The following is a 27,803-nucleotide window of genomic DNA, read 5'->3' as shown; positions in this document are numbered from 1 at the left end:
ACGTTTCTCAAGAGACGCATAGCGCAGAGCTCAGCTCAGTTTCCGCTATTTGCGTCCGAAATTTGTGTTGATAGTCAACCATTATTTCATGGTCGATCAATATCAACATTGTTTCGAAATTCGTGCTCGACCATTATCAATGGGACCACAAATTTCGAATTTTCGTGCTCGACCATGGAATCAATTAAGCCATGGGACCACGGATGCATGGATAGGCTAGGAAAGATTCCGAAGAAATTCAAGTGTAGCAAGACTAAATATATTTCAAAATTGATAATCAAAAGTCCGCTCTTTTATTAAATAAATTATTTCGAATATAACATAAATTTTTAATTTTTGTCGCGTTTATGTAAAACATATTCTTTTTATTTTTAATTTATATTTACGTACATATATGTATTTCAAAATTTTTAATATTAAATTATTCGGAAAGTTTGTAGCAATTTTTATGACTAAATCAAAAACAACTTTTATATATTTAAATCCATCTTTATTCAATAATATATGTACGTTGTTTTCGACAACTTTTCGCCATCTTTAACAACATTTATACATATTACTGAATAAATGGACATATAAATATATAAAAATTGTTTTCGATTTTGTCATAAAAAAGTCTATAAACTTTTTTAATACTTCAATATATCTTGCTCTAATCCGTTATTTATGAAGAACATTTATTAAATATTCAACGAATCTAAGTCCTAGCCCATCCATTTTAAAATAATGGATCTATGACATTATGTATTTGTTATGTTTTTATCTATAACATTCTTGTGTATTATAAGCATATCATTATGCTTATAATATTACATTATATAATTTTCTTTATTTTATATTGAAATTTACCAGATTTTTATTATATTCACATATACGAGGATAAGATAAAAAGTAAAAAGAATCTTTCATTCTCAAATTAATAAAAAATTCCCCAAAAAGACTATTCCTCGTATAATTCCTCGTATATGTTCTTGTCTATACTTACATACTCTTTAATTCATACATTTTTTAACCCATTGCAAACCGGAAACATAAATCAACATGTCCTGTTTTTGAAATGTTAATTTACGTCTTTCAAATAATCTTGTGTAGCATTATTAACATGTTCCATAGCCATGTGACTCACTGGTGGTCTCACTAAACTTTCTATTCAGGCCGGCATGGAACGTATTAATAGATAAATATATATAAAATATATATAGCGCGTATGATAAAAAATATAATTTAAATTTATCAAAAAAAATTTAATTTAAATTTATCAAGATAATAAATAATTTGTTCTTCTAGAAACTAAGTTTAAAATACTTTGCAATGTGCGAACTAAAATTTTTATAAAATTAATATCATATACGATCTACAATGTGTTAAATTTTATAGTATGTATCTTATAGATCCATTATCTTAATAACAATCAAGACAAATTAAACTCACTCACCGATCGATGCGTAGTAGCGGAGTTGTTCTGTTGATCTGCAAAGCTAGCCTATAACACACAAAATTAAACCCAGATTAGAGCTGCATTCAAAATAATTAATATTTATAAAATAATAATTGCGTACATTTAACTTTTTAACTTATTTATCTGAGCAAATATCTAATAAAATATTTATTGTAAAAAGTTTAATTATTTAGACTTTACGGTAACTCGGCTATTTTTTAAGATATCGAAACGCGGCCAACGGGGTTCAAAAGAGAATCGTTTGTACCGGTTTGTATTTAAATAAAAAAAATTTCAAAAAAATTAGGCCCGTTGGCCGCGTTTCGATATCTTAAAAAACAGCCGAGTTACCGTATTTACGTTTTGTTAAAAATTGCAAAATTCGGTACTTCCGGTCCGGTTGAGGTGCAAACGAAATTCAAAGCGGTACAAACCGGTACAAACGATTCTCTTTCGAATCCCGTTGGCCGCGTTTCGATATCTTAAAAAATAGCCGATTTGCCGTAATTACGTAATGTGCAAAATTTTTCGATTTTCTCGTTTTTCTCAAAATCCAAATTTGTTAGGAATTTTTTTCAAACGGTACAATGTTCGGTACAACTAGTACAATGTGGTACAGTCGAAAAAAAATCATTTTTCGAAAAGTGTGGGGCTACTCAAAAAATTCAAAAATTTCGATTTTTTGGAAATCCGCGCGTGATTTCAAAAAATTAACTACGGTACAATTTGGTACAAAACTAGTACAATGCAGTACAATTTCGATTATTTTAATTTTATTAAAGTGTGGGGCTAACTTTATACACATTCCTCCTGATCCTCCTCCTCCTCCTCTCAATGGTCCTTCGATGCACTCACATTGAATCACACGCGTTCGCGGCGCATGCATTGCTCGCATGCGTACCTGAATACGAAAATCGCGCGATACTTAAAACGGCACTCCCGACATCACAGGCGAATCGAACCGAATTGTGTATGTAAAGCTGTAACATTACGCGCAAATTTCGTCCGCGTTTCAAACGACCACATTTACCAATTGGGGCACGATTTTCTCAAAACAGACGGCAAAACGTAAGCTCGAAGAAGATAAGGTACGATTGATTAGTCATGGAATCAACCGACTAGATACCGGGCATCTCAGCAATATTTCGGTGCCTAACTAACGGAACTAGCAAAGTCACTGGGTTTACTTGTAGGCCGTCGATCATATGTTTCATAGTTGCAATTAAGCAACTCCATGCTTTCCGGCATGACATATGTTGGCACGTCAGACACCGCAGATGCCTTTTTGGTCCGTAGTCGAGATTTCATAATAAAAATCGATCCTTTTCTCCCCCCGAGCCAAGCCCAAAGTTGAAAAGAAAAAATCCCTCAAAGAGGGATCGTGTTCGATCGTGTCTCAATATTCATCATTCGGCGGAAATACGTTCGTCTATACGATTCGCTAAAATACGGCGTTTCGTACTCGCGCAAAACTATCACGCCTCTCCCGGCATAACGCACTCCCGCACCCCCGACGCACGTTTTATAATATTACGAAATTACGGCGGAACGAATATGACGATTTAAAGCGCGAAGGTTTATCTGTAAAATATACAAATACATTTATACTACAATGACATCAAAAAAATTTTATCTAATAAATATCAATTGTTTTTGAAGCACAATTTAAGAAAAGCCTGATCAAAAGACTGAAATAAGAATTTCATGAGACATTTGTGAATGTCTTTTTAATAATCTTTTAACCAATTTAAAATCAATATTACTTCGATAAAAGTAGCAAGTAATAAGTTTTAAATTTGAATTTTACTCAAGTTTACTTGAAATAAATTAAGGAATATAATTGCATTATTCACCTAAGCCTCTAAAGCTTTGTTATATCATATTGTGATCGGGGGCGTTGCAACCGTCTCAAGTGCCCCTACGCTGGAAGAGGGTCGGGCGCCCCAAGCGCAAAGCAAAAAAAAAAATAGGTTTCTAAAATTCCTGCTATCGCCGCCACGCCGCCACGTGGTTTTTACACACTTCAAAAATTATTGGCGTCTATTACAATTTTGCGCCCTACACTGAAGCGTATATTGCATACTATATTGCAACGCCCCCGTTTATATTATTCTCGCATACATATGTACACATACATACATATGTATACATATGTGTGAATGTAGGTCAATGTACTCCACTGCGGGATAAAGAAATCCGATACTGTAGGCCAGTAGCCAGTACGCATCCGTAAAGTACCCGTTGGACCGTAACGATGGAAAGGCGTTCTTTGTCCGTATAAATTCATGCTCAAGAGAGATATTGAGATATTTTTCTTCCTTTTCCGAAGTTACCGATTTCCACAAGCAAATTACGACCCTAACAAATCGTCCGACCAGTTTCACATTTCTTACATCGTCGATGTTAGCGGGAGTTATATATTCAACACACGCGTTATTTCCATCTCATTTACGTAACGTATAATATTATCACAATCTCGCGATATTATCACAACTTCTGACATTGTTTAATATATTATACTAACAATTTCTTGCAATCGAATACGATAGCATCAGAAGTATCATATAATCGTTAAGCAGTTTTCAAGTGACATTTTCTGCAATCTTTATTCGTTTAAACTTCCATTCGCTCGAAACGCCAAGTTAAATACGCATTAAATAAAAATTAGTCGAGGACGGAATAAATGTGCAACTTATAATTAAATATATATTAAAGTGCCTCGTCTGCATGAATTGTCTGCAAAAAGTGACATTCGCACGGCGAAGTCGTTCACGGATAATTTTATTTGATTTGTGCCACTCAAAGAGTACTTTTTATCCATATCCTCATTTAGTAAACGCTATCAAAGCGAGCCTCGTCGAGATTTTCTCGTTCGAAATGAGCTTCGTTCTACAAGGAGGGTGGGGAAAAGCTGCTTAATAGATTGAACGGAGGTGAGCGTAATTGATAGCACGACAGGTTGAAAAAACACATCGTTTAATAGCAACGAAATTCTATCACTTTGATGTATACGGAATTTAATCAGACTAAAAGTTATAACGAAACAGTATTGATAACATAAATTAAAATTAATTTTTAACAATTCTTAGCTAATTTATCATGAATAATGTACTCTGCTTCTACATCGGTGAACTGATGCGATATTATGAAACGATAAAAAAAGATGAAACAAAGAAAAGGCTCTTTTGATATTCAATTATGAAATTATGTCACTCGTAAGAACTAAACGCGATTGATGGTGCAAAATAAATTTTATATTCAATAATCATTTGTTCGTCAAAAATTTTACATTTAAATATCTGAAATTTATCTTAATCAGTTATACTATTTAATTACTTTTTAGATTTATATTTTAAAAAAGGGACGGATTCTTTACGACGATACACATTTTTATCGAAAAACATAAAAGGTAAAACTGATAAAATAACCTCTAATGTACGCTATTTTAAAAATGCGATAGCATGAACTAGATATAACCAAAAATGAAAATAATATTAATCTCATGTGGTTTTTATTCGCGCAATCCAGCGCGTTAAAATCTTCATAAGTGACAAAAATACTTATCAAAAATGTTCATCTGACTCTCTCGCTGGATATAGCAAAAATAGCAACAATGATTGTCCGAACAACGTAGTTCTATGACTGCGTCCATTGAAAAATTCATTCAACCGTCCGTTTTTTCCTTCCTTTTTTTCCGATTCATTCGTGCTCGACTGGCGAGAGCACACGGGGACGAGAGTAGCAAATGGGCCTTTCGGAAACAATAGACAGGGCAACGAGCACTCGGAAATGGCCCACTTAATCGTCTCTCTCACAATATATATCGATACTGTTGCGATGGTGTTGCTTTTGTTATCGAGGACAACGTGGCTATCCAATATAATTGAGCCGCAAGAGCTGGCCTTCACTTAATGCACCAACGGTGTCTGTGCATCCGCGTCACAAGACACTGCATTTACCGATGCAGCCAATGTATCACATTACACTGAAATTTGCATTTAATTGTCAAGATAGTTAGATTTATCGCTCGAAGCACAAAATACCATTCTATTTTCTATTTGTCAAGCGTAAAGCGTGTTCTAGATAATCTTTAACTCGCTACAAAAATAAATATATCTTAAATGTAATTCTACGTAACAATTCTATTTTGTAATAGCGTGAAATAAAGTTTACTTAATTTGATTCGTCTTGCAGAAATTATTTTTGCAAAGATATTAAAATAAAATGAAGTATCTGCGCAGACATGTTGTGACCGAAATACATGTTTTACTGTAATACAGTCACTTCTCACCGAATAGCAAGAGCAACGATATTTGGAACGCATTGCAGTAGTATTTCATGAGATAACTGACAGCATGACAGCGTGCAGTTGATCTTTGTATCAACATACATGGCACTCGCGACATCGACCACTGCTCGTATCTCCGCCGTGTCCCCGTTATCCAAAATACCTATCTCAAATTTATAGAATTGAAATGTAAAGGCAATATATCAATACATGTATATATATCTGAATGTGAAATTGCATGTTAAAATTAGGAGATAACTATCCGCAATTCAATTACATAACACGTTCACGCGTACATCTCATATTGTCACAAATATAATTTAATACTTTTGTTCACTATTTATATATGACTCTCAATAAATAACACTACTATTTGTTTTTACTTTCTTTTTCTTTTTCTGATCCTTCGCGATCAAATATTTTTTGTTACTGATTTTACTGCACTCGTAATTTTTCAATACAAAAATTAAAACTTTTATGAACAATATATAGAATGTATAATATAATTTAAAAAACATGTGATCTGAAACCGATATTCATGTAAGTTTAGTAAAATTATGCTCCCGCGACAGAAAATAACGTCAGAGAAGTGTTCTTAGGCAGAAAAGACTGACAATAAGCTGCTAAATTTCAATATTATTTTAAGTGTAGAAAAAACAGCGTCGTTAAAAAGAACAGATGAGTCGTATTCGTAACGCTGCCGTTTACGAGGGCGTGGCGGGTGTCTCTGCGATTTTTCTCACAGTCGTGTCGCTTTTTATCGGTCGAAATTGAAATTCCGTTCGGGTACGGATCGATCTGCGCCGTTTAACGCGACCTCGTTGTTCCTTTAAAGGCGCTCCATGCGCTCGCAGCTGCAGCGGCAGATTGGGGTGCCTCGGTTACACCTGCAACGTGTTGTGCCGTCGCGCTGCAGCCGAGCGTTACGCGACGGGGTCAATCGTTTGCCTCATCAGGCGGCAATACCGGGCGACGTTGCTTGTTAGCGCGCTGCGCTCCTTCGCTAAACGAGCTACACGTCCTGACCCCCGATAGATGTATCATATATTATAAACTCTATATACTGTTCCTCGTACATAGCGTTTGTATGTGCATTTCCGCAGTCGACCGTGCTGGCTCATCGCCTATCAGCGTCGCGTTTCGTTCCAGACATTGCTCTTGATGCACCAAATAGTACATCTGAACATCTATACGCATATATTATAGATGTTCATATTGGAGATACATGTATCGCAATGTATTAACGTGAATCGATCTATTGCAACGAAATTGCTAATTCTGTGTGTAGAATAAATTTTGCGCATATTTAAAATATTTTGGCACAAAGATATCGCAGAGAGAGAGCAATATCGTCATTCAAATATATTTGCAGCAATTGATGCGTTTGCCAAATTGCTATTTATCGAATAATCATCAATAATTTATCAATTATGAATAATTGCAGGGTAATCCTTACGCGGAATTAGACATTAAGGAATATTATTTCTCTCAACGTTAACTTGTACAAGCGGCAAAATCGCATACGTCGAGCCCGAAGTCGCTCTGTCAATTACACCTGTTGCAACGTTATTTGCATGCTCCCGTATCGAATCGCGAAATTGCAATCTCCGCGTACGCGTTTGTAGACAGTTGGTAACATTTAATACCGCGCGTCTATCGGGCATTCCTTCAACGAATAACACACGGTAAGTGCGAACTGCTTTATGCGCAATTACGCTTTATTGCGCGTCCCGTGATGTCAGGTTGACTATCATTTGCGCGTCTTTCCCGCCCGTCTTATCACCCGACAACTGCAGGCGACGAATTGTCTCATAAGCGCACTTGATAAAATACATACGCGATGTCGAAAGCTGAATTTAATGGAACTTGTATTAGATAATGGTGACTTTACAGCTAAGGATGATTGCACAGCACGTCTTACGAAAGTTAAATTATATCTATAGATCAATTATTCCTCATTGTACCACGCACGTTTCTTTGTTCTATAATAGTATTTTTCAATTTTTTGCGCAAGCTAATTTATTTTATAATTTAAGAATAAAATGAATATTTTTAAAGCTAAAATTCTTATAAAATATTCAACTTTCGCTTATATTCAATTAAAAATTAAGATTTTATTACATATTCATTCTTTTATTAATCTTATAATTCTCTTGTGATTATACTTTGATATAAATGGAAAAATTGATTTGACTATTTCGAAAGAATTAAATCTGAAATATTCTGTACGTAGCAAGTAATTCGAGCATTATATAGCTCATTTATTTAATTTAAATACATTTATAAATAAATAAAAAAAATTTTTAAAAATACAATTTTTATCAAATAAATAATAAAATAATTGAGCCTTTTTACGATAAGATATAATTACATTATATTCTCCTCCACAAAAATACCTATAATCATAAATATGTATGCGAGAGTAACACTGGTGTCATATAATTTTTATTACAATGTATGTGCATGCATTCACATACGAGAAATTTACAAGCGGTAAGGTGAACAAATGGGCCATTGTAATGTCGAGTTTTAATAGCTCTCTAGGCGCCGGAATGATGTAATGTCGAAGAATGGGTAAGGGGAAATCTCTTGAGCAATAATTCTCGCAATCTCGTAATTATTCTTGAAGCCTATTGTATTCCGGCGCACGCGGGTCGAAGCCTACCCGAGTTAAACGGTAAGTATAAGCGCGCAACCGGGGTAGAAATTACAGAGCGAAACGCGCACTTTGCAACGAACATTTACTCTCAAGAGCCTTCCGCGGCTTTTATATGCGAACCGCACGGAATTCGCCATGAACGAAGATTAATTTTGAATGATTAACCAGCGAAGTGTTTAATTTTTTTCGTCTTCTAAGATTTGTATCAAACACTTGAAGAAAACCGGTCTTTCGAACAATTAAACAGAGATAGAAGACTAAGATTCTCAGATAGAAAATAAATAATAAATTTTCTCATGTGCTATAATTAAATAACAAAAATTATACTAAGCTATTAGTCAATTATAAAAAAAATATGTTAAATTTATTAAATTACCAAAATATTAATTATTATTAAAAATAAATAAAGCCTGCGTCTTCTCTAAAATAGAGATAATTAAATAACATTAAAATATTAATTAAATATTATTTAAAAATATTAATCAAATAAATTATTTAAAAATATTATCAAATAAATAAATAATTAAATTATTGAAATTCTGATTTATCAATACTAATATAAGTATTTAGCTTTAAAATTCAATATTTATTACAACTTTTACACAAGAATAAATAATTGTATGAAGTACTAATAACAATATTGTCCGTCACATCAGAAATTTAATAATCTTCAGCGCTTTACGGAACTATTTTTACTTTCCACTCGACGTATTATTACGGCAAGTGCACCTCCTACTTGCTAGCATAGCACTTCCGATATCGAACACATTTATTGCAACCGCTACTACCGAAATATCTCGATCATAAATTGGATATCCGAAGAATAATATTTTTTACTTCTTATCGCCGGGCAATATTGCCAACGCTAATACGTCGACCAATGTTAACGACTGATATTTTCCCGCGGCGCGACGCGAGATGAAACCCGCCTCTTCCCCTCGAATTCCGCCGCTCGCATCCGGTAAATTTCACCAGGAAATTTACCGTGCAACGTGTACCGGAAAATGTCGCGGACTGGTGGCGCGTTTTGTGGCGAAAATATTTGCCACGGCTTTTTCAATGTTTTCCACTTGCGATGCGTGTGTGCGCGCGGCGTGATATCGGCGGTGCGAGCGGTGCACATATGCGCGCACACACATCCAAGTCCTATGGACGATGGAAAGCGCTCTCACTGCCGAGTTTTATCTCCATTGTTTTTCAGGCGAATAAACGCGAGCGTTCTCATTTATTGCCGTCGCCATGTCAAGATAGTAAAAGTCTCTTAAACCACGGTGGGATCTCTCGGGAGTAACTGAGCGACCGAACAGCGTAGCTTTTTCGATTTTGTAAGCGCGTCACGGTAGATCCGTTTTCCCGTCGAGATTTGTCGATTTAATTTGCATTGCAAATATCGCAGCATCATTATTCTGCAGAAATTAGTTGTTTCATAGAAAAAAAAAAAAAAATAATCTAAAATTTATTTATATTTAAATAAGTGTGACAACATTTTTTACAGTAACATGCGAAATGGGACGGAGAAATGAAAAATTTGAAATAGCAATAATTGAGAAAATCTAAATCGATGAACAAAGTGTATACAACACGATAACCATATCGATAATTGCATTTTTATTTCCTCACGCATCCCCTCTATAGTGCCTGACAAAATTAGTTTTGAAAATAGAGTGCCCCAATTCTGCGGGTTACATCTACGTCACGAAAGAGAAATTAATTTGTAATTAGGTCAACCAATCGATGAACGTTCATGCAAAGTACTCTTTTTTACGCTTGCAAGCAAAACCTTCGTAAATGCAGGTACACCTGCAACTCGGCCGCGTAACCATCTACTTTCTTCTATTATATATTCCCTTTCAATTAAACTCTTATGAAGAGATTACGAATATATACGACCGAAAAGAGTTCTCGTTATGCTTCTTACGGCGATAAAAATTGTTGCAGAATTTACGCTTCTCTGTTTATTGAAAATTCGACACTCTCGCTAATTAGAGATGTTTTGTTAAGCTTCAATATTCATTGCGATGTACAGATACATTTTTAATGAGAGCAGCAGTATTTTCATGAAAAACGCGTTCAGATAAAACCAGATAATTATATCCTGCAACATTAACCGTACCTTTAAACAAACAACATTGTGAAATTACCGAGATTTCGATTCAGAATTTATAATAGCTTCCACACATACACAGATTTAACAAGCTCGTGAGAGATATTCGAGCGTAACAATCACGACGATTTTTTTTTTTTTTTACTTTGAATATTCGCAACGACAGCGCAATTTATATTCTGCATTACAAAATTACGGAATTATCAGCCGTCATAAAATTGTATTCCGAAAATTATATTTCGTACGCGTATCGAATACGATAAAATTAGATAATCCAACCAGCGAAGGCTTGTCATAAAAAGATTGCAAATAGCAAAATTCAGGAAAAAACTGCTTTGCTAAATAACATTATCTATCTGAGAAAACGTTTGAGAAAAATCATCTGTGTGCATTTTGCTTAATTAAAGTCGTATCGAACATTTAATTAAAAAACTTTTTTATTTCACTAAAATAACACGTATATTCTTTCACAATTTTATCCGTCTAGACGTCTTAAAGAAAAAAAACTCATTTTCTAAAATTACTGCACCAACAGTTTCTTTTACGGTCGCGTCTTCCGTTGTGAGAGCTACGTGAATCTTCCATTAGCACGTAGCAGTCAAAAAAAGCTCGCGAAGGTCGCATCCGCTATTCCGCGGCAAACTTAGTATTGCGTTCCAGAGACGATTTGCTATGCCAGCCAGAAAATTGGAGAAGTTTCCGCATTCCGTCGGGATTTCCGCGTGGATTTCAGGCGCGCGTGTACCGATTTCCGAAATATTCATATTGGCACCGACTGCCGCAAAATTTATACGCAGCACATCGGCCGAATATAATATCCGCGGGTTTCTCATATGCACGCACGCATTAGTGCGATCGCGCGTCGTGTAATCAACTGTACACGTGCGCAGCTAACAATAAGAGGCGCAACACAGAGATGTTCGATACAGCTTTCAATTATACTGGAAAGATAGAATTTATCGGATTTCGTTCCCAATTGAATGGAACAATACTTCGAAAAATATTCTCGTGATTGTCAAACTTGCTTTTAATTAATTTTGAGTATATCACACTTTTTAATTACTATAATATATAAAAATATCTCGATAAAATATCTCGATTTCAAATTTTTCAAATCTATGTGAAATTTAAATCCTATTTTTTGATGTTCTGATTGCAAGCTCGTTAAAAAACTAATCTTAAATAATATAAATAAGATAGAAATATAATATTATTTGTCATACAGCTCGAAACAATTAAAAAGCGAATATTATCAGCGAACCGTAAGAGACAAGAAGAGACGCCCGTTCGTGCGTTCATCATTTCTTAAAATCTTTGTTATATTTTACATTAATCAACGAAATATACGTGTATAATTCTATACAAAACCAAGAAAACTTAAATATCCCTACAATAATATGTTAAAAGTCTTATTTAGAGCCACGGAAAGTATATCAAAGTAAATGGAACTTAGTATAGATATTTGATATTTCTAAAAGATTCGTAAAAACCCTTTAAATCAATTCTCTATTCAAAATTTATCGTTTATGTATCGCAATGTAAACACGACGACGTTCATGTATTAAATCGGAAATGCGGATAATGAGCTGGTAGGCCGAAACAACAACGTCGGACAGCATTCGAAACATCGGCTAATTCGGGATGGTGAATCAAGTGCGTGTCGAATCTGCGGTAACAAGACAAATGAGCGTGCACGGGGTGGTTTCAATCATCGAGTGAATGTCAGATTCACAATGCCTACCGCCGAAACTAAATCCAGACGGACTGTGAAATGAAGCGATTCGGTTTGTGCCATGTGCCGCACCATTTCCTTCGGAAACGGATATGAAACGTGCCCATCAGCTAAAAACGCACACGTATCTGACAAGTTATCTAACAGAGCGTGATGTTTAAAGAATTCAAAGTGAATTATATCATATTCATATTGGCTATAAAAATGTCAATTAAAATTAAAATTTCAAGAGTTTCAAAAATTATTCTATAATAGATTTATAAAATCTCAAAGATTATTCTAGAAGTAGTTTCCATAATAAGAAATCGATATTTTTTATTAAAAATGTATGAATAATTAAACAAGATAATTAGCAAGATTTTTAACGCGAAAATGATGTTAAATCCATAGATATTACTTTTCAACAGTTTTGTAACTATTATTATCATTGAAAATATTATCATTGCAACGCTCATCTCACCTATACAATTATTCCGATTGACATTGGTTCTGTCAAGAATACTTGACGCTAGGACCGAATAGATTCCGTGATTCCCCGAGGCTTGAGTAGAGGCTCTGAGAAGTGCACTCGAATGTAAAGCAGTGGAATAACGACCATAAACCAGCGGCGTGACGCACTACGAGCCGATAATGTATGGCGTGCGGTGTTCGCGTTGCCTATTACTCCGCTGTTAATGACGCTCGAACGTGAGAAGTTGACTGAAGTACGCGATTGAGACATTCTACGCGAGCTTTTCGATAAATATTACTCCTACGAAATTGAATAATTTAATTCCAAGGTTTCCGTAAGGAGCGGAAAGCAGGAGAACGCGACACGACGCAAAGGTTCGACAAGGGGCCGCGAGAATAATCAGGGACGGAATTCACGGAGGAGAGACGAGACAAAGAGAAACAAGGGTGATATTGTAGGCAAAGTGGCTGTAATTGATGAAGGTACTTTATATTATAAGCAAAATGATACTGTGCACTTTGAAATAACATTAGAAATATAATTTGCGAAAGTAAATCCCTATTTTATATAAATATAGTGTACGATAACTGATAAATTTACAGACAAAACAATTGATTTTAATAAAATTGAATTTCAAGATATTCCTAGTATTACATTTTCTCCATGTGACAAAAGTATACTTTTCATATTTCAAAAAATAACATGATTTTAATAATGTATCATTAATATTTACATTTCGTTTGCATAATAACATTACTGATGTAGCGAAAATTGTATAAAACAACACTTTTACAGCATTCAAAGAAGTACAAATATCGTGTGTGATAAAGACACTTGTGATGAAGACACTTTAATTTCTTCTTTCCTTCAGTTTTAATTTTGAAATAAAATATTTGCAAATAGATTATCATATCTTACGTTACATACAGTTTCACCGCGATTTTATTTATATTCTTTTCAACTAAAACAAATAATCTGCTCCTCCCTATAAAATCATCTATTTGTTCTTGTTTATAGCGCAGCTAAAGAAAATTAAAAATGAAAAACGATCAAGAAACATGAAAGTCAAGCGTGCGTTTTACCTAAACTTTTCAAACTTTTGCCCGTCATCTTTGTGAGATAGCAGAATAAATAAAATAAGAGGAGAAGTGGCCTGAGGGCCCAGGGCTGGACCAGGCAACGGTCGAGGACCAATAAATTTCTCACGATTGGAAACCATTCTTTCGAGAGGACATTAATTAAATGGCGCGCCGATGTTATCGTAGCACGGCGCGTTCACACGAGTGAAGAAAAGCCATGATTAATGGACCTTGCCCGGAAGAAGGATTATTTTCTTTCTGCGACACTACACTAAAAATTTTGTGAATAGGCGCCGCTTCTTTCCCGCTGTTTCTCGCATTGCAACAATTCCCGAGTCTCTTAGAGGTTTGGAAGCAGAAAAAGAAATGCGGCGAAAAGAATGGAACAATAACGGCAATTAGCGGAAGATATTTTAAGCAATATTTATAGCGAGGAAAATGTTGGCAAATTTATTTAGCTACGTTACACGTGCATTGTACAGAATGTACCAGACTTATTGCATTATCTTTTATGTACTCTGATCAATTTAAAGTTGATTTGTTTCACAAGAGAACAGTCAGGAGAAAATAATTCCTGAGTTATACAAGGAAAGTGAAAAGCATCGGAAGAAAATAATTCCTTACATTTACAATAAAGAAGATTTGTAAAATTAAACTTAAAAAATGTGAATAATAAGTCCATTTAACTTCAGAAAAGTTTAATTTAAGCATTTTATAATTTAAACATTAAAAATATTTAATGCCGAGTATCAAATAATCAAAAAATACATAAAAGATGACTCACCAAGTCTGCGACATCTCAATAATTTTCTACTTAATTAAACGAAATATACGTAATAAAATATCTAAAATCACAGCTAACCTATGAGTTCACCAAACGATATAAATAATATAAATCAATATTTTCTTTGTTTTTGTTCACGTTTATTCTAACGTTTTGCTAAAGATTGATGATTTAAGACAGAATAAAATCGTAAAACTATAAATATATATAAACTTTTTTAAGTAAATATTCAAGTTTGGTTGCATGATTTCAGAATGTGAGATTTTCGAAAGCAGCATTTAGATGAATGATTCAGTATATGCAATTTGGAAAATTAGTAGCATGATTGCGCGTGAGCCAGCCATGAATAAATCATGGAATATTTATACCTCCTATTAACATGGTTCTATTTGATGTATTGTATGTTATGATTAATTGTGTGGAAAGCGGCATAATAGCGGTTATTACTTTTACTCTTTGCCACCTCGTTAATATTAAGACCTCAAAAGCTCAAATAATACTCGAAAGAAAAAAGCATCTGTCTTTGCGCACTTTATCGAGTATATTTTCTCATTTATATATTAATATCAGTAAAAACTAATATTATAATTATAAAATTAATAATAAAAATAAAATAACATCGATATTGTAAATATGTATAATGTTAATATTACATTTTACAAATATTATATAATCACATATTATAAAATACAACATCGAAATTACTTTACTTTCACTGTAACCTCTATTGTGATTTCATGTAAAAAAGATATAATGTACAGATCGAAGCCACTTGTTCGTGTCTCGACCGAGCAGTAAAGTTATACAAACAGGCGCACTGTGCAGGCGCACTGGTTTACTCTTTTAGAAAGAATTAGAATAAAAATGATCGCCTCTGGCGAGCAAATCAAAACTTCGTTGGCAGGTAATCTTAAAAGTAAAATCTACCAGCCTTTTAACGAGCAGTCAGCGGGAGAATAACACAGGGCACGCACGAGGCTTTATAATTGCATTCTGCCTAACCGAACGCTAGCGTCCGGTTCTTGTTACGACATACGTTTTGCTCGGTTATGCGACCGCGCTGGAAATTTATGGCCACTAAAACGCCTCGCCGCTAGCGAACGCCTTTCGTTATTTCGCGAATCCCTTTAATTAAACGAGCAGCATCCACGCAGCCCTTCGCGACGCGTGTTACGGAGCTATGCATAAAGCTCTCGTTCAACCATAAAATCATGAACTCGTCAACGGACACAATCGTTGGCATCCCAATCTAAATTACCTTCCACGACAATTGCAATTCTACTTACAATCGCAATTATGTTTCGTACTAACCAATTTTCGCGACCTGCTTTTCAGACGGTTCAATACGGTTCTGAAAAAGTCATCTGCGTTACTAATATCTTATACGAATGTCTTTACGTTAAAATTGAATGTAGAAAAAATTCAGGTTAAATACATAAATAAAATCAAAATTTTTTAACAATTTAAAGAATAATAAAAAATTAGAACAAATTGATTACGATAGAGCATCTGTTGGAAAGATAACGAATGCTATTCTTAGCGAAACAAATTTCAGTTTCATCTGTATCTATATCTAGCATAAGGAAGGATTAATTTCACTTGACATCGCGACGCGACCCTTCAAGCATAGTGTTATGGCACCCTATTGTTTACTACTGACATCATTAACCCTTGGCGCTTAATATTATGACAGTAACTCTCGCATGCCAGCTGTTAAACAGACTTGTGAACGCGTTGGGCAGCAGATGTCGTTAGATACTAAGCGAGAATACACAATAACTCGATCAATGACTGTTCTGTACAACGTCCTTTGCATTATTCTGAACACGAATTGCAAATTGACCATCAGAAACAAAAAATTAACAAAGTAATTTCAAATTAGGGATTTTTTATACAAAAACTATCACATTTTCTTTCAACGATATTAAGAATTAAACTACAATGAGTGACTACTAATTACTACGGTAATAGTTTCTACGATCTTTATAAACATGGAGAAATAATAAAATAACAAATTATTGATCTTTTCATCTAATATTAATTGAATTTCGCCTTAATAGGATTTATACTATAAAAAGAACTTTTATAATAAAAATTAAAACTCAGTCTGTTACGTTTAAATTTTTTACAGTCAAACGATCAATCAGATAAAAAAGAAATTGCAAATATAGCTCGACGGTCTGTATATTCAACGAGCGTGCCGTGCCTCCGAGCACAAAGATCTAAAAACAATTGGAAGAGCGCTCAAAGGCTTAATTACGGCTTTCGTGGAAGAGTTCGACGGACGATATCGAAAAGCAGGCATCAAGACGGCGGTCAATATCGGCGCGCTGAGAAAGTAACCCGAGAAACGAGCAACCGATCTTTTATTCATGTCACGTCGGCGAGAACCTCGCTCGAGTCTCTTCCTGTCTTTCTGCCCGTCTAAACTGCACCAGGATGTAGAGCGTCCGCGACGGACGTGTCATCTCGCGCGATAATACGTGCGTGTTACAACACGCGTGACACATGGACGGTCGGCACTTACCCTCGACACTCCGTCATGTACGCGATGGGAATGCCGTTATAAATACGGAAGTTGCCCGTAAATTATAAACAGCAGAGAAGAGAGAGACTACATCAAAGATTTAATGAGTGAAAAAAAACCACGCGATAGCCCGGCAATATTAGCATTTATAGCGAACAATAATTTTTTGCCGTCAAATATTAATCATTCTCGTAAAGAGATATAGAGATATATAGATATAATTAAATTAATTAGATATCATTCATTCAGTACACAATACTTCAAAACTTTGATGAATATTCTTCTTAAATAGAATTATTATATGAGGCAGAACGCCGGAAACTTGGGCAAACGGCGAGTACGTGAGGTCGATATATAATACGGACGAAAGAAGAGAAGATAACGAGCTATTCGTCGGCCATCGCGCTCGCATTCGGAGCTCGAGATGTATCGGGAATTAATTTTACAGCCTGTTCGTTTGTTTTCGTACGTGCTTCGTACCACGCATTTATTGTTTTTCTGTCGGCGCGCGTCACGCATATCTATGCACAAAGTGTTTGCAACGCATTGCTGATTTGCGTTACAAAGGCGGCCTTTTAATCACACAGACGAGTGTAAACGACATGTGAAGAAAAAAAATGTATGAATTTTACTCTGATGCATTAAAATAACAATTCGAGATTTTAGATGCAAATATAGTTTTAAACATGAAGTTTGACGTAAAATTAAATAAATGATAAGTGATTTTTAATGTCAGATTTATAAAAATAATTTCTAAATTTTATTATGCTGGTTCTTGAACATTTCGACACGTTCTTCTGAAAAGACAAATTAGCAAAGACAAATCGTTCTCAAAAATCACTTGATATTATCTTTTATGTGGTAGTTTTCAGAAGAAAGGATTATAAATATGCCACATTTATTCCTTACATCACAATTATCCTACATTTCACTCAGTCCAATAAATATTTAACCAAATTTTCAGCGAATTTTATTCAAGTTAAAGCATGAAAGGGTAATAAGAATGAAAAGCGCCAAGTACGTATTTCAAGAAACTATTAAAAATGCAATTATCGACAATTGGCGTCAAACGACAAAGAAAAGGGGGAAAAAAGATAGAAGAAAATTGGAAAAGAGACAAGACGATAAATTATAACGTCATTAGAGCCGTCGCGCACCGGAAGTGTTTTTAACGAGAGATCGTAATGAAAGGATCGGGAGGAGATTCCCCAAACTTTGTAATTTTGCTTTCACGCGCGGCTTTTTACACGCCGACGACAATGGGCGTACTGTTGCGTTGTCAACTCGTTATCCGCAAATTATTTATTCTACGCTCGTCAATATTGAATTTGCCCCTATTATTGAAACATCCCGCTCTGGTAATCCGCTTCAACGCGCCCGCCGCTCGTAATCGTCGAATCCGCTTAATTTCATCAGAATCGGCGGATCGAACCGACCGGAAACCGCGCATCTCCTAAAAGCGACGTCGCTAATTCCTCGCAATTTGTAAATGCACACATTCCAAATTCTCTAGTGGCGGAATTATAATGTCTTTTTATAAAAATATGTGATTATATGAAATAAATAATATAAACAAAATTACATGGAAAATAAAAATTAACATAAAAAAGCTATTAACATTGATTGATTGAGAATAAAAATAAAAAGTTATTAACAAAGTATTTATTAATACGCCAATTATATGTATATTTTATAAAAATATATATAATTGTTCTTTACGTTAGCAAATAAATAATAACGATATTTAATGTCTCTATGATAATGTTTTATAATATATGACAAAATGCTGTATCAAAAATACTAAAAACTTTCAGATCTCATTAAATTTGTTAATGTGTTCTATATAAACGCAAAGTGAATTTCTTAAATAATAAAAATAAACTATTAGCTTATTCACATCTATAAAATTCCTTTTTGAGAGATATATTCCTTCTGACTATTATTAAAATCGCTCTCATATTTATAGCTAAAATTTTAAGTTTGAAAAATATTTGTTTTCCTATTGCTCACCACATTTTTACGAACAAAATAAGAACACTTTCAGTATAACGTAAGCCGTAGCATCGATTAGTGCCTGTAACATGTCTTTAATTCTCTCGTCTAATAGCGAAACGTTCATAATAATCTAATGTGCGACGTTCGCCAAATACCCTTAAAGTTGCACGTTCACCAATTCCCCGTCCCGCAATATCAGCCAAAACTTCGGCCATTACTTCCTGGATTTGAGCCATGAAATACAAACATTAAACGTAAAGTCGCTCGTCACCATGCAACGTCATCTGCATGAGGATGAATATTGTGAACGTGCACTCTCTGTGTGATGTAAGATGCGAAAAAGTTAGCGAACACGGAGATTGTGCAAGAAGCAAGACGGGCATTAAAAAGTCGAAAATTCTTAGTATCCAATTTTCAGCTTTCCAAATTAAATTGCGTCCCTTATACTCTCTTGTACTCATTCGCACATTATTTAATTTTAATATCTACATAAAATATCAATACTTTTGCATTTAATAAATCATATGTGTAATGCTATGCTAAAAAAAGTCTTTTTTAGACACAGCAATTATGCGAAATATCTATAAAAAATATTCAATTCATAGAATTCAATTTTCAAACTAATTTACAGCTGGCTTCTTCCTAGCGATGATACAGCATGAGATAATACAGAAATGACTTTATTCAAGAGAGAGAAAGCACGATTTTATATAAAATATAATACAAGACCTGATAAAAATAGTGCCTAACAATTCGAGCGTTGAATGAAGTGTTTAAAATAAATATGCATTCGCGGGAAAAACTTCTCTCTGATGCGCAAGAATATCTTGAGATTTTGCGGAAGATCTATTTCTACCTTGGTGACATTTTCCATAAATAACCGCCGATGTCTATCTTTGAAGTCAGCCGAGCGAGACTCACGCAATATATTCCTAGCAAAGTATCACGCCGGATATTTCAGAAGATCTGTCAAGCAGATACTTCTGTTCCCATTGCTCGCGCAAGCGTCGCGAAGGTTGAAAATTTAATCGAGTGCCAGCAAAGTAATACATACGGATCTGGGTCATTTCGCCAAAGGCGGTCGCTTTGCCGGCGTGCAAATAAATAATGCAAAAAAAAACTTCGGGTGGTTTTAAAGTTCCATTTTCAAAGTAATTTGCAACTTACGTCTTTTTTCCGCCTACGAAAAAGCGAAATTATATAATCAACATACAGTTGGAACGTTGGAAATATCGTCTGTTTTACAAATATGATAATCGACTGACTTAGTAAAATTTAGAGCGTCTTGTAGATAGTACAAGTGTACGCATATAGTACATTAGAATAAATAACAATGCATACGTAAAAAGAAAAAAAAACCTTGCCAGAAAATGCGCACATAGCATATAATATATACGGAATAATATTTGTAATAAATATTTATTTTTTCTTGCCATGTTTTATGCATACATTTATCTGCATTTGCACCTGTTTTTAATTTGATGTATTATTTAGTATAATATTTTTTATGAACTTGACAGAATTCATCCCGAAGTATTACTAAGTAGTTCGCATATTTATTTGCGAATGAATACTAATAAATGATTCATAAAATAATTTATGTTTTAGGCGACTTGGATCAGGCGAAAAGACAGACAACTGCTTACAGTGGGTAGAAGCACTCACTCACCCGACACGCGTTTCGTTGTCATGAATAGTCCTGATTGGAGTCTCTTAATCAAGAACGTCAAGCACGAAGATGAGGGCCTTTATGAGTGTCAAGTAATGTTGATGCATAATATTTACGAAATGTACCATTGCTATCAAGTGTCGCAATATGCAAGAACCATGTATAAAAAAATGATATTCTATTTTGAAGCATATGTCCTCTGCGCTGATATCAATCATGAAAGAAATGAAATATATACAATATTAAATTTTATTCTATAAACTTATCTATTTATAAAATTAATCTGCAAAGTTGGATAATGTGCAATAAAATTTTAGTCGTTCTAAAAATAATTCAAAAGTGTCCTTTTTTCAAACTTGTGTAACAATTTAATTCAGCAAATAATTTATCAATCTTCTTTAATTACTTTGTAATTTCTTCGAAACTCACAACACGTGCGTGTTGGAAATTAATTTATTCATTTAAACTTTGCAATTATCTTCCATTTGAAGATTCTAAGTTTGAAAACTTTACAGACTCCTCGAAATATTTCAAATTGATATTGAATGTAAGAAATTGTATATATTTGCAATTGTATATATTTGCATTATACTATAATCTCTTTCATGTGTTGAAAGTTAAATTTGTGCAGAATGCATAACTAAAGAAGGGTAACGGATAATTTTTTTATAGAAATGTATATTTCAGAAAATAACGTGAGTTGTTCGAGTGTTATTGTCGACTCTTCCTTAACAAACACAATTTTTTGCTCTCTCTCTGTCGCGTTCCTAACGAAATTTTTCATCCATAAAAAATAACAAGCTGGCGGGACAATCGACCTGCACATGGGAAGGATTTGTATTCCGTCGATCTTTTCCACTGGCTGCATGCGCCAGACGATTGATGCTTATCCGGCCCAACTAGTAGTAACAACCGATCACAGTCAAACAGTAATAACATGTGCGATATATCCGACAAAATCTTTACAATCTCTTGAGTAACTTAATGACACATAATTTAACTATGAAATATCGTCAAATATTCATTCTTAGCTATAACTTATTATTTTTTATATCTTCTATCATATAACAGTAATCCCTAACATAATAATTTGTAGTTTACGTTTTTCTATTTCTTCTAAAAAATTTTTTAAATATACTATAAATAAAAGAATATTAAGGATTATAAGAAAATTCAAGAATTATACAAAAAAACAATAAAATTAAACAATTGAAACAGCTAGACAATTTTCATGTTGCTTTTAAAATTTTATATATAGTCATTACATAATTATATAAAATAAACGAATAAATAAAATAATTGAAATCTGAAATTTATTTAAATATATTGACTTAAAAGATAATTTATATTTTACATAAATTATAATTTATGTTCTAATAAAATAGATACAAACGGAACCAGTACAGCAGCGGTTCATACGACTGAACATCACAGAAGCATATTCGGTAATACCAGGTGGGCCGGATCTCCACGTAAAGCAGGGCTCAAGCCTCCGTTTGGAATGCCAGCTGATGGCAGCCGCAGAATCACCTAGCTATGTATTCTGGTATCGCGACGAACGTATGATAAACTACGACAACGAACCCGGCGTGAAATTCGAGCTGAAGAGAAATGGTTCGGTGCTTGTCGTGGAGAAGGTAAAACTTTCGCACGGCGCCAATTATACATGCGTACCAAACAACGCCAGGCCGGCACACATAATGATACAAGTCATCGAAGGTGAGCAATTACTGAACACGCATTTTGCGTACGACTCGCGAATCAATTCTCTTTTTCATTTGTTTTTAATAACTTTTTGAGTAATTTTGATTCCAAAAATTAATTCGATATACACTCGATATTGTATATGGCTATTCATTTAATGCTTCTTGCAATTTTTATTGTTATAATTTAGTCATTAATAATGTACAAAAAATAAATATATTATCTTTTTAAATATGATTACGTCACAATCACATTTAAGTGTACAAAGAATGTACTGAAAAATTTCTGCAATATTGTTATTAAAAAATAAATATTTATTATAAAAATTTTAACAATAATTTCTATTTTTCTATAATTATCATGTTATTCAACATATTATTTCCAATCTGGCAACTTTCTAAGTTTTCAATACAAAATATTTTTTATTGAGAAATTACTTAGTTATGCATCGCAGTTTTTAAGCTTTTCATTAGAAAAGCATTTTATTACATTTTCCATACAGCTCAGACCTAATGCCATCAAATTACTATGCATTCCATTAAAAGATTTGAGAAACGTTTTGCGAAAGATGTGGTAAGACGCTTTTTTAATAATGACGAGTTTAAAGCTGCAGTGCATAACTGGATGATTTCTAAATCAAAAGACATTTTCCTCTTTCAAGAAATTATAAAGCTGCCAGACCGCTGAAAGGAGTGCTATTACAAATAATAATATAGTGAAAAACATGGCTATTACATAGAATAAATTATTTTTTAGTTTTTTATAATACTTATTTTTTTTTAATAACAACTTTGCGAAATCTCTTTCATTCATCTTTATAAGAGAAAGTTCAGTTTCGTAGAAATTGCACAAATTGAACTCATCCTTACATAGTTCATCGCGACACACATCGAAAATGCTCTATCATCTTCACACCCCGCCGATTTCATTGCATCCTCTCGACCCACATCGACCCAACCTTTCAAAAAATCTTTCTCGTCGATCATCGGAACTACCGAGCACCAGTCGCCTTTCTTCTCGAGCCATTAAGGCGACGTTTATTTATGCTTCACGTATATGCGTGAAATCTGGATACCGGATAAAAACAGACGTTGTGTCAGAATGTAGGGCAAACTTTATGGGCCGTAAAATCCGCGAACCGTTCTCAATTTCGGAAGATAGCTGTATGTATAAGGCCAATCGTCCATTTTTTTAGTCAGCAGGGAGGGTTAACCAGCTTACTTTGGCTGTTCAATCCCAGTCGGAATTGAAACGGGCGATCATTTCAAATTTTCCATATATTGGAAAAAAATGTACGTTTACGTAAAATCATAGTATTATAATATTATGTATGAAATCGGCAATAATTAATAATCGGCAATAAGAAATTCCTTGTCCCGAATCTCTTATAAATTTATAAAAAGAAGTTTTTCCCTCCAAATAGCTCCGATTTAATATATACATATTTGCTACGATAAACTTTGCATTTTTGGTTTATTTTTACTAAACATTTTGTAGCTTAAAAATAAGGAATTTATGAATTTATTTGTGTATGGCATTCCTTTATCGTAGAACTCGTTGCTAAAATTTGATCAAATATTTCAAAAATGCAATGTATATCAAATCGCTTTTCTCTCGTTTGCGTTCCATTTCATCAAAGAATCTCATCTATTTTTTTTCGCAGAGGAAGAAAAACCGGCAGCCATGCACGGAGGCGATCGGCGAAATTCCACGGTAGCTACATCGAACAACTCTATACTGACACTCATGGCTCTTCTGATTATTCCAGATGTAAGACGGTGCTTCCAGAATCTCATCTACCACACAACGTGACTATCGCAAACTGCTGTTTTCGCGAAATCGAATCTACTGCCGAATGCGAACAGGAGAAATTCAGACACCAAATTTCGGTTCGAAAAAACACCCTGTTGTATCTATGTATTGAGTATCTATGTATAATTCTTAACTCGCGAGCCGGAACTATTTGACTCCGGCGATGAAATCCAAACGTCTTGAAGGAAGATGTGACAGATTCCGCGTGGGATCAAAGAAAAATCTATTTGCGAGTAAACTTAAAGCGAAAGATTCAACTGCAGACAGTTTTGCGCGAGTCCGTATCCCCGGTGGTGAAATCCGAGAAGAGGACCGCGAAGTTTCACGTAACCATGTAACTTTCGTTTAAAGAAACGTCTTATCCAAGTGACGCTACTTGATAGAAACTCCGCTTGAACTTGTAACGAGTGAATAATATCCGTGGAATGAGATTTGGACGTCTTTCGACGGGGACGAATTTGTTCACGAACTTCAAGAGCCGAGTTGCAGCCTTGTGTCGTCGGTCATCATAAACTCTCGCAAATTGAAACAGAAGTTTTTTTTTTCACGAAAACTTGTCGTTTCTACTTACATCAAAGTGTCTTTAGAAACTAAATTCATTAATCCCTTAAGGCAAAAATTCCATTTATTTCTTAACAAAAAATTATCGATCTTTGTCGTGTTTAAAACTTCAGGATATTTTCGAGATAATTGCAATATAGAAAACAATACATAAGAGAAGCTATTTTTATTAATGTTAATAGTAAAAATAACGAGATAGTTTCTCGCAGTCTAGCAATTATGTTCTACGACAATTCCTGAATTCTCTAATAAAATTTAAAATTTTGAATTTTTACACTCTTCGAAGAGCATTTGCAATCTCGTAGTGTATCACATCTTCGCGAATAAATTTAGCGATAAAATCTCATCGTGAAGCAAACAACTCTTCATCACGAAAATCAGGTATTATTTGCTCCTTATAAGTCTGCCAAGTTTCTAGCAAGTAGTTTGATGCAAGTTTGGAGGGAAGATATAGAGTTCTGTAAACAAAAGTTGTGCATAGTTCCGTTGGTTCTACATGGCTGTTACTAATGTTGATGATAATAGGCTCTCACAATCTCGCATTTTGTATTGTTATAAATATTACTAAATATATAATAATAAAAATTGTCAAATTTTAAATGTTTAGATTTAGAAATTACGATAAAATTCTGAAAGAATTTATCGATGCTCACAAAAAGAATTACACTCAAAGAATTGCAATCAAAATTGCGTCCATAAATAAACTGCCAACTAATAACACTAATAACAAGTCAACCAGAGATAGAGGAAATCTTATCATCAGCACGATTCATTTGCTAAAACGGCCAAAGCTAATTCTGTATTATGATACTTATATATGTATGCTACATATATTAAAAAATACTATCAACCTAAGTACCCCCCTATATGATGTACTATATTATAATTATATACAAATTATAAAATTGTTATAATTAAAACTGAATAATTATAATAATTGTTTTTCGATAAGTCTTTAAGGAATATAATAATTCCAACTTATAACACAATATTCGAGTTATAAATTGATAAAAATTAATAAAAAGCGAATAGTTATTTCTATTTTTACTAATATTCGTAGACCTAATCTGGCAATAAAATTGCGTGCACGCTAGCTCAAATTGATATAATGTTTGAAAAGAATTGATAATATTAAAATATTTGGATATTTATGGCATGTGATTGTAATTGTGTATATGTGTGCTCTCAGAATTATGTACATATTTAAATAAAGATAAATAATTGTAATCACCAGCTACGGTATTGCAATTTGCTTTGCATCAGTTTCAATCAAAGTATCAAATTCGCAGTTAGTTACATTGTCAAATAAAACTCAACCCACATATTTTATTTTAGAAAATATTAAATTTATCATGTCGCGATACAAAGCGTAAACGCGAGATAAAACGTACTTTTTACCGTGATTACAAAATAATTATAAAAGTGATTATAAAATGAGCAATAACTAGAAAGTGTTCATGTAATTATAAAAATTACAGGGGAAAATGATATAATGTACTTTTTAAGCATAATACAAAAAGAATTCTTTTCGCGAAGTATGTCTTTAAAAGATCTTTGAATTTTACGATATTCAAAAGAACAGAACTGTTCGGTTCTGATAAGCATTATATTATAAATATTATAACAATTGCTGCATAAGCAATTACATCAACAACTATGGCTTTTTGTCGCACTAACAAACTGTGCATCCAAAACCCAATTGCCTCTTTTGCAAAAATATTGAACAAATAAACTTATATAAGATTAAGCAAAAAATATATTTATATGCATTAGAATCATACTGAACATTATATCTTCAAAATTTTTGTTTCTAAATTAAATTTCTCATAATTTGCATCTCCACAAAATTTTTTCTATATTATTTATAATTTTACATCAAAAATTTAGAAATTTTACAATTTAATAAAACAATATTATACGTAACTCAATACAAAACTTGAAATCTTTCATTATTAAAATAAGGAAAAATTATACTTTTGAAGTTTATTATATCTTGATAAAAATGCAAATTGCAAATGAGGCCATAATTATCAAAACTGTCAAAGCACAGTGTTGCACAGTTAGCAATTATATAGCAAATATTGGTGAATAAAAAAATAGCAAATAAAAATCCATGTTTTGCTTAATCATGCAAGCATAATAAATGAATTCACTTACAGGTCATTGTATCCTAGCTAAATACGCATTCAGCTGTACCTGGAGAAATTAATTATATTATATTTCTTTGTCATCAGATCATATTTCATGTATGTCGATTATTTAATAATGATTTAATTATCTAAATATTATTTAATTATTAATATTTTAAATAAAATATAATTATACGCAATAAGTTACATAAATAATTATTTAAAAATTTTAATAAATATTTCATAAGTTTTTTAAAACGTAATGAATATGTAATAAATACAAATTGTAATTATATATGTGTGTGTTATCACAATTATGTACATATTCAAAGAATGAATAAATTAATGTATTCACCTGCTAGGATATTGTAGTTTGCTACCGTAGATTGACCCGTTGCAGATCCTATATTCTTAGGTTGCTCGACATCGACTCCACTCCATCGAAGAATCGTTGAATATGAAAGCACACACTACCGAATTCAATCGAACTTTTCAAGAGACTACGAAAATTATGTCGCGAATTTTCCATGCCACAATACACGAAACACACGAGGTAAAATTTACTTTGTACCGCGATGCGCCAATTATCTTCATTTTACATATTCGATACTTTATTCATTTATCACGCACGCCAAACGAATAACACAAACGACTAACCTCAATGCGGAAGTTTTCTCGTATGGAAGAAACATTTTCGCGTATCAATATTTATACTTATTGAATTGGCGCTCTGAATATGTACTCTGAGTACAGCGCAAACCACGATCGACGAAAAACATTAATCGCGCATAAATAGTATATTCTAACAATCGTCCGTCACTTTAACCGGCATAAATTTACACTCGTTATATACTTTTAATACTGTTTGATA

The 27,803-nt window shown here is 33.6% G+C and overlaps 2 protein-coding genes across 12 annotated transcripts in view; one reads left to right on the top strand and one right to left on the bottom strand.

Moving 5' to 3' along the window:
• The window catches only part of LOC105671620 (neuronal growth regulator 1-like), a 225,160-nt gene extending 198,655 nt beyond the window's left edge, over positions 1–26,505 (top strand). For both annotated transcript variants that reach the window (XM_012365916.2, XM_067350200.1), the window contains 3 exons: positions 20,666–20,818; positions 22,112–22,445; positions 24,094–26,505. In XM_012365916.2, the coding sequence (XP_012221339.1) occupies positions 20,666–20,818; positions 22,112–22,445; positions 24,094–24,242 (636 nt within the window). In that variant the 3' untranslated portion in view covers positions 24,243–26,505. The remainder of the gene's footprint in view (positions 1–20,665; positions 20,819–22,111; positions 22,446–24,093) is intronic.
• The window catches only part of LOC105671611 (uncharacterized), a 149,362-nt gene that overhangs the window by 114,488 nt on the left and 7,071 nt on the right, over positions 1–27,803 (bottom strand). For 6 of the 10 annotated variants that reach the window (XR_010888687.1, XR_010888690.1, XR_010888689.1 and 3 more), the window contains exon 3: positions 1,436–1,483. Coding sequence is in view for 2 of the 10 variants with exons in the window: in XM_067350215.1 (XP_067206316.1) it covers positions 1,436–1,483 (48 nt within the window). In the remaining 8 variants the exon portion in view is untranslated. Of the gene's footprint in view, positions 1–1,435; positions 1,484–2,232; positions 3,020–26,960; positions 27,000–27,287; positions 27,403–27,803 lie in introns of all 10 variants that reach the window. The other 4 variants (XR_010888691.1, XR_001100638.2, XR_010888692.1 and 1 more) reach the window with 2 other exon arrangements.

The sequence above is a fragment of the Linepithema humile genome, chromosome 2, assembly GCF_040581485.1.
Source record: "Linepithema humile isolate Giens D197 chromosome 2, Lhum_UNIL_v1.0, whole genome shotgun sequence".
Taxonomy (NCBI): Eukaryota; Metazoa; Arthropoda; class Insecta; order Hymenoptera; family Formicidae; genus Linepithema; species Linepithema humile.
The sequence above is the reverse complement of the archived record's forward strand: the minus strand, read 5'-3'. Positions and strand labels throughout refer to the sequence as shown.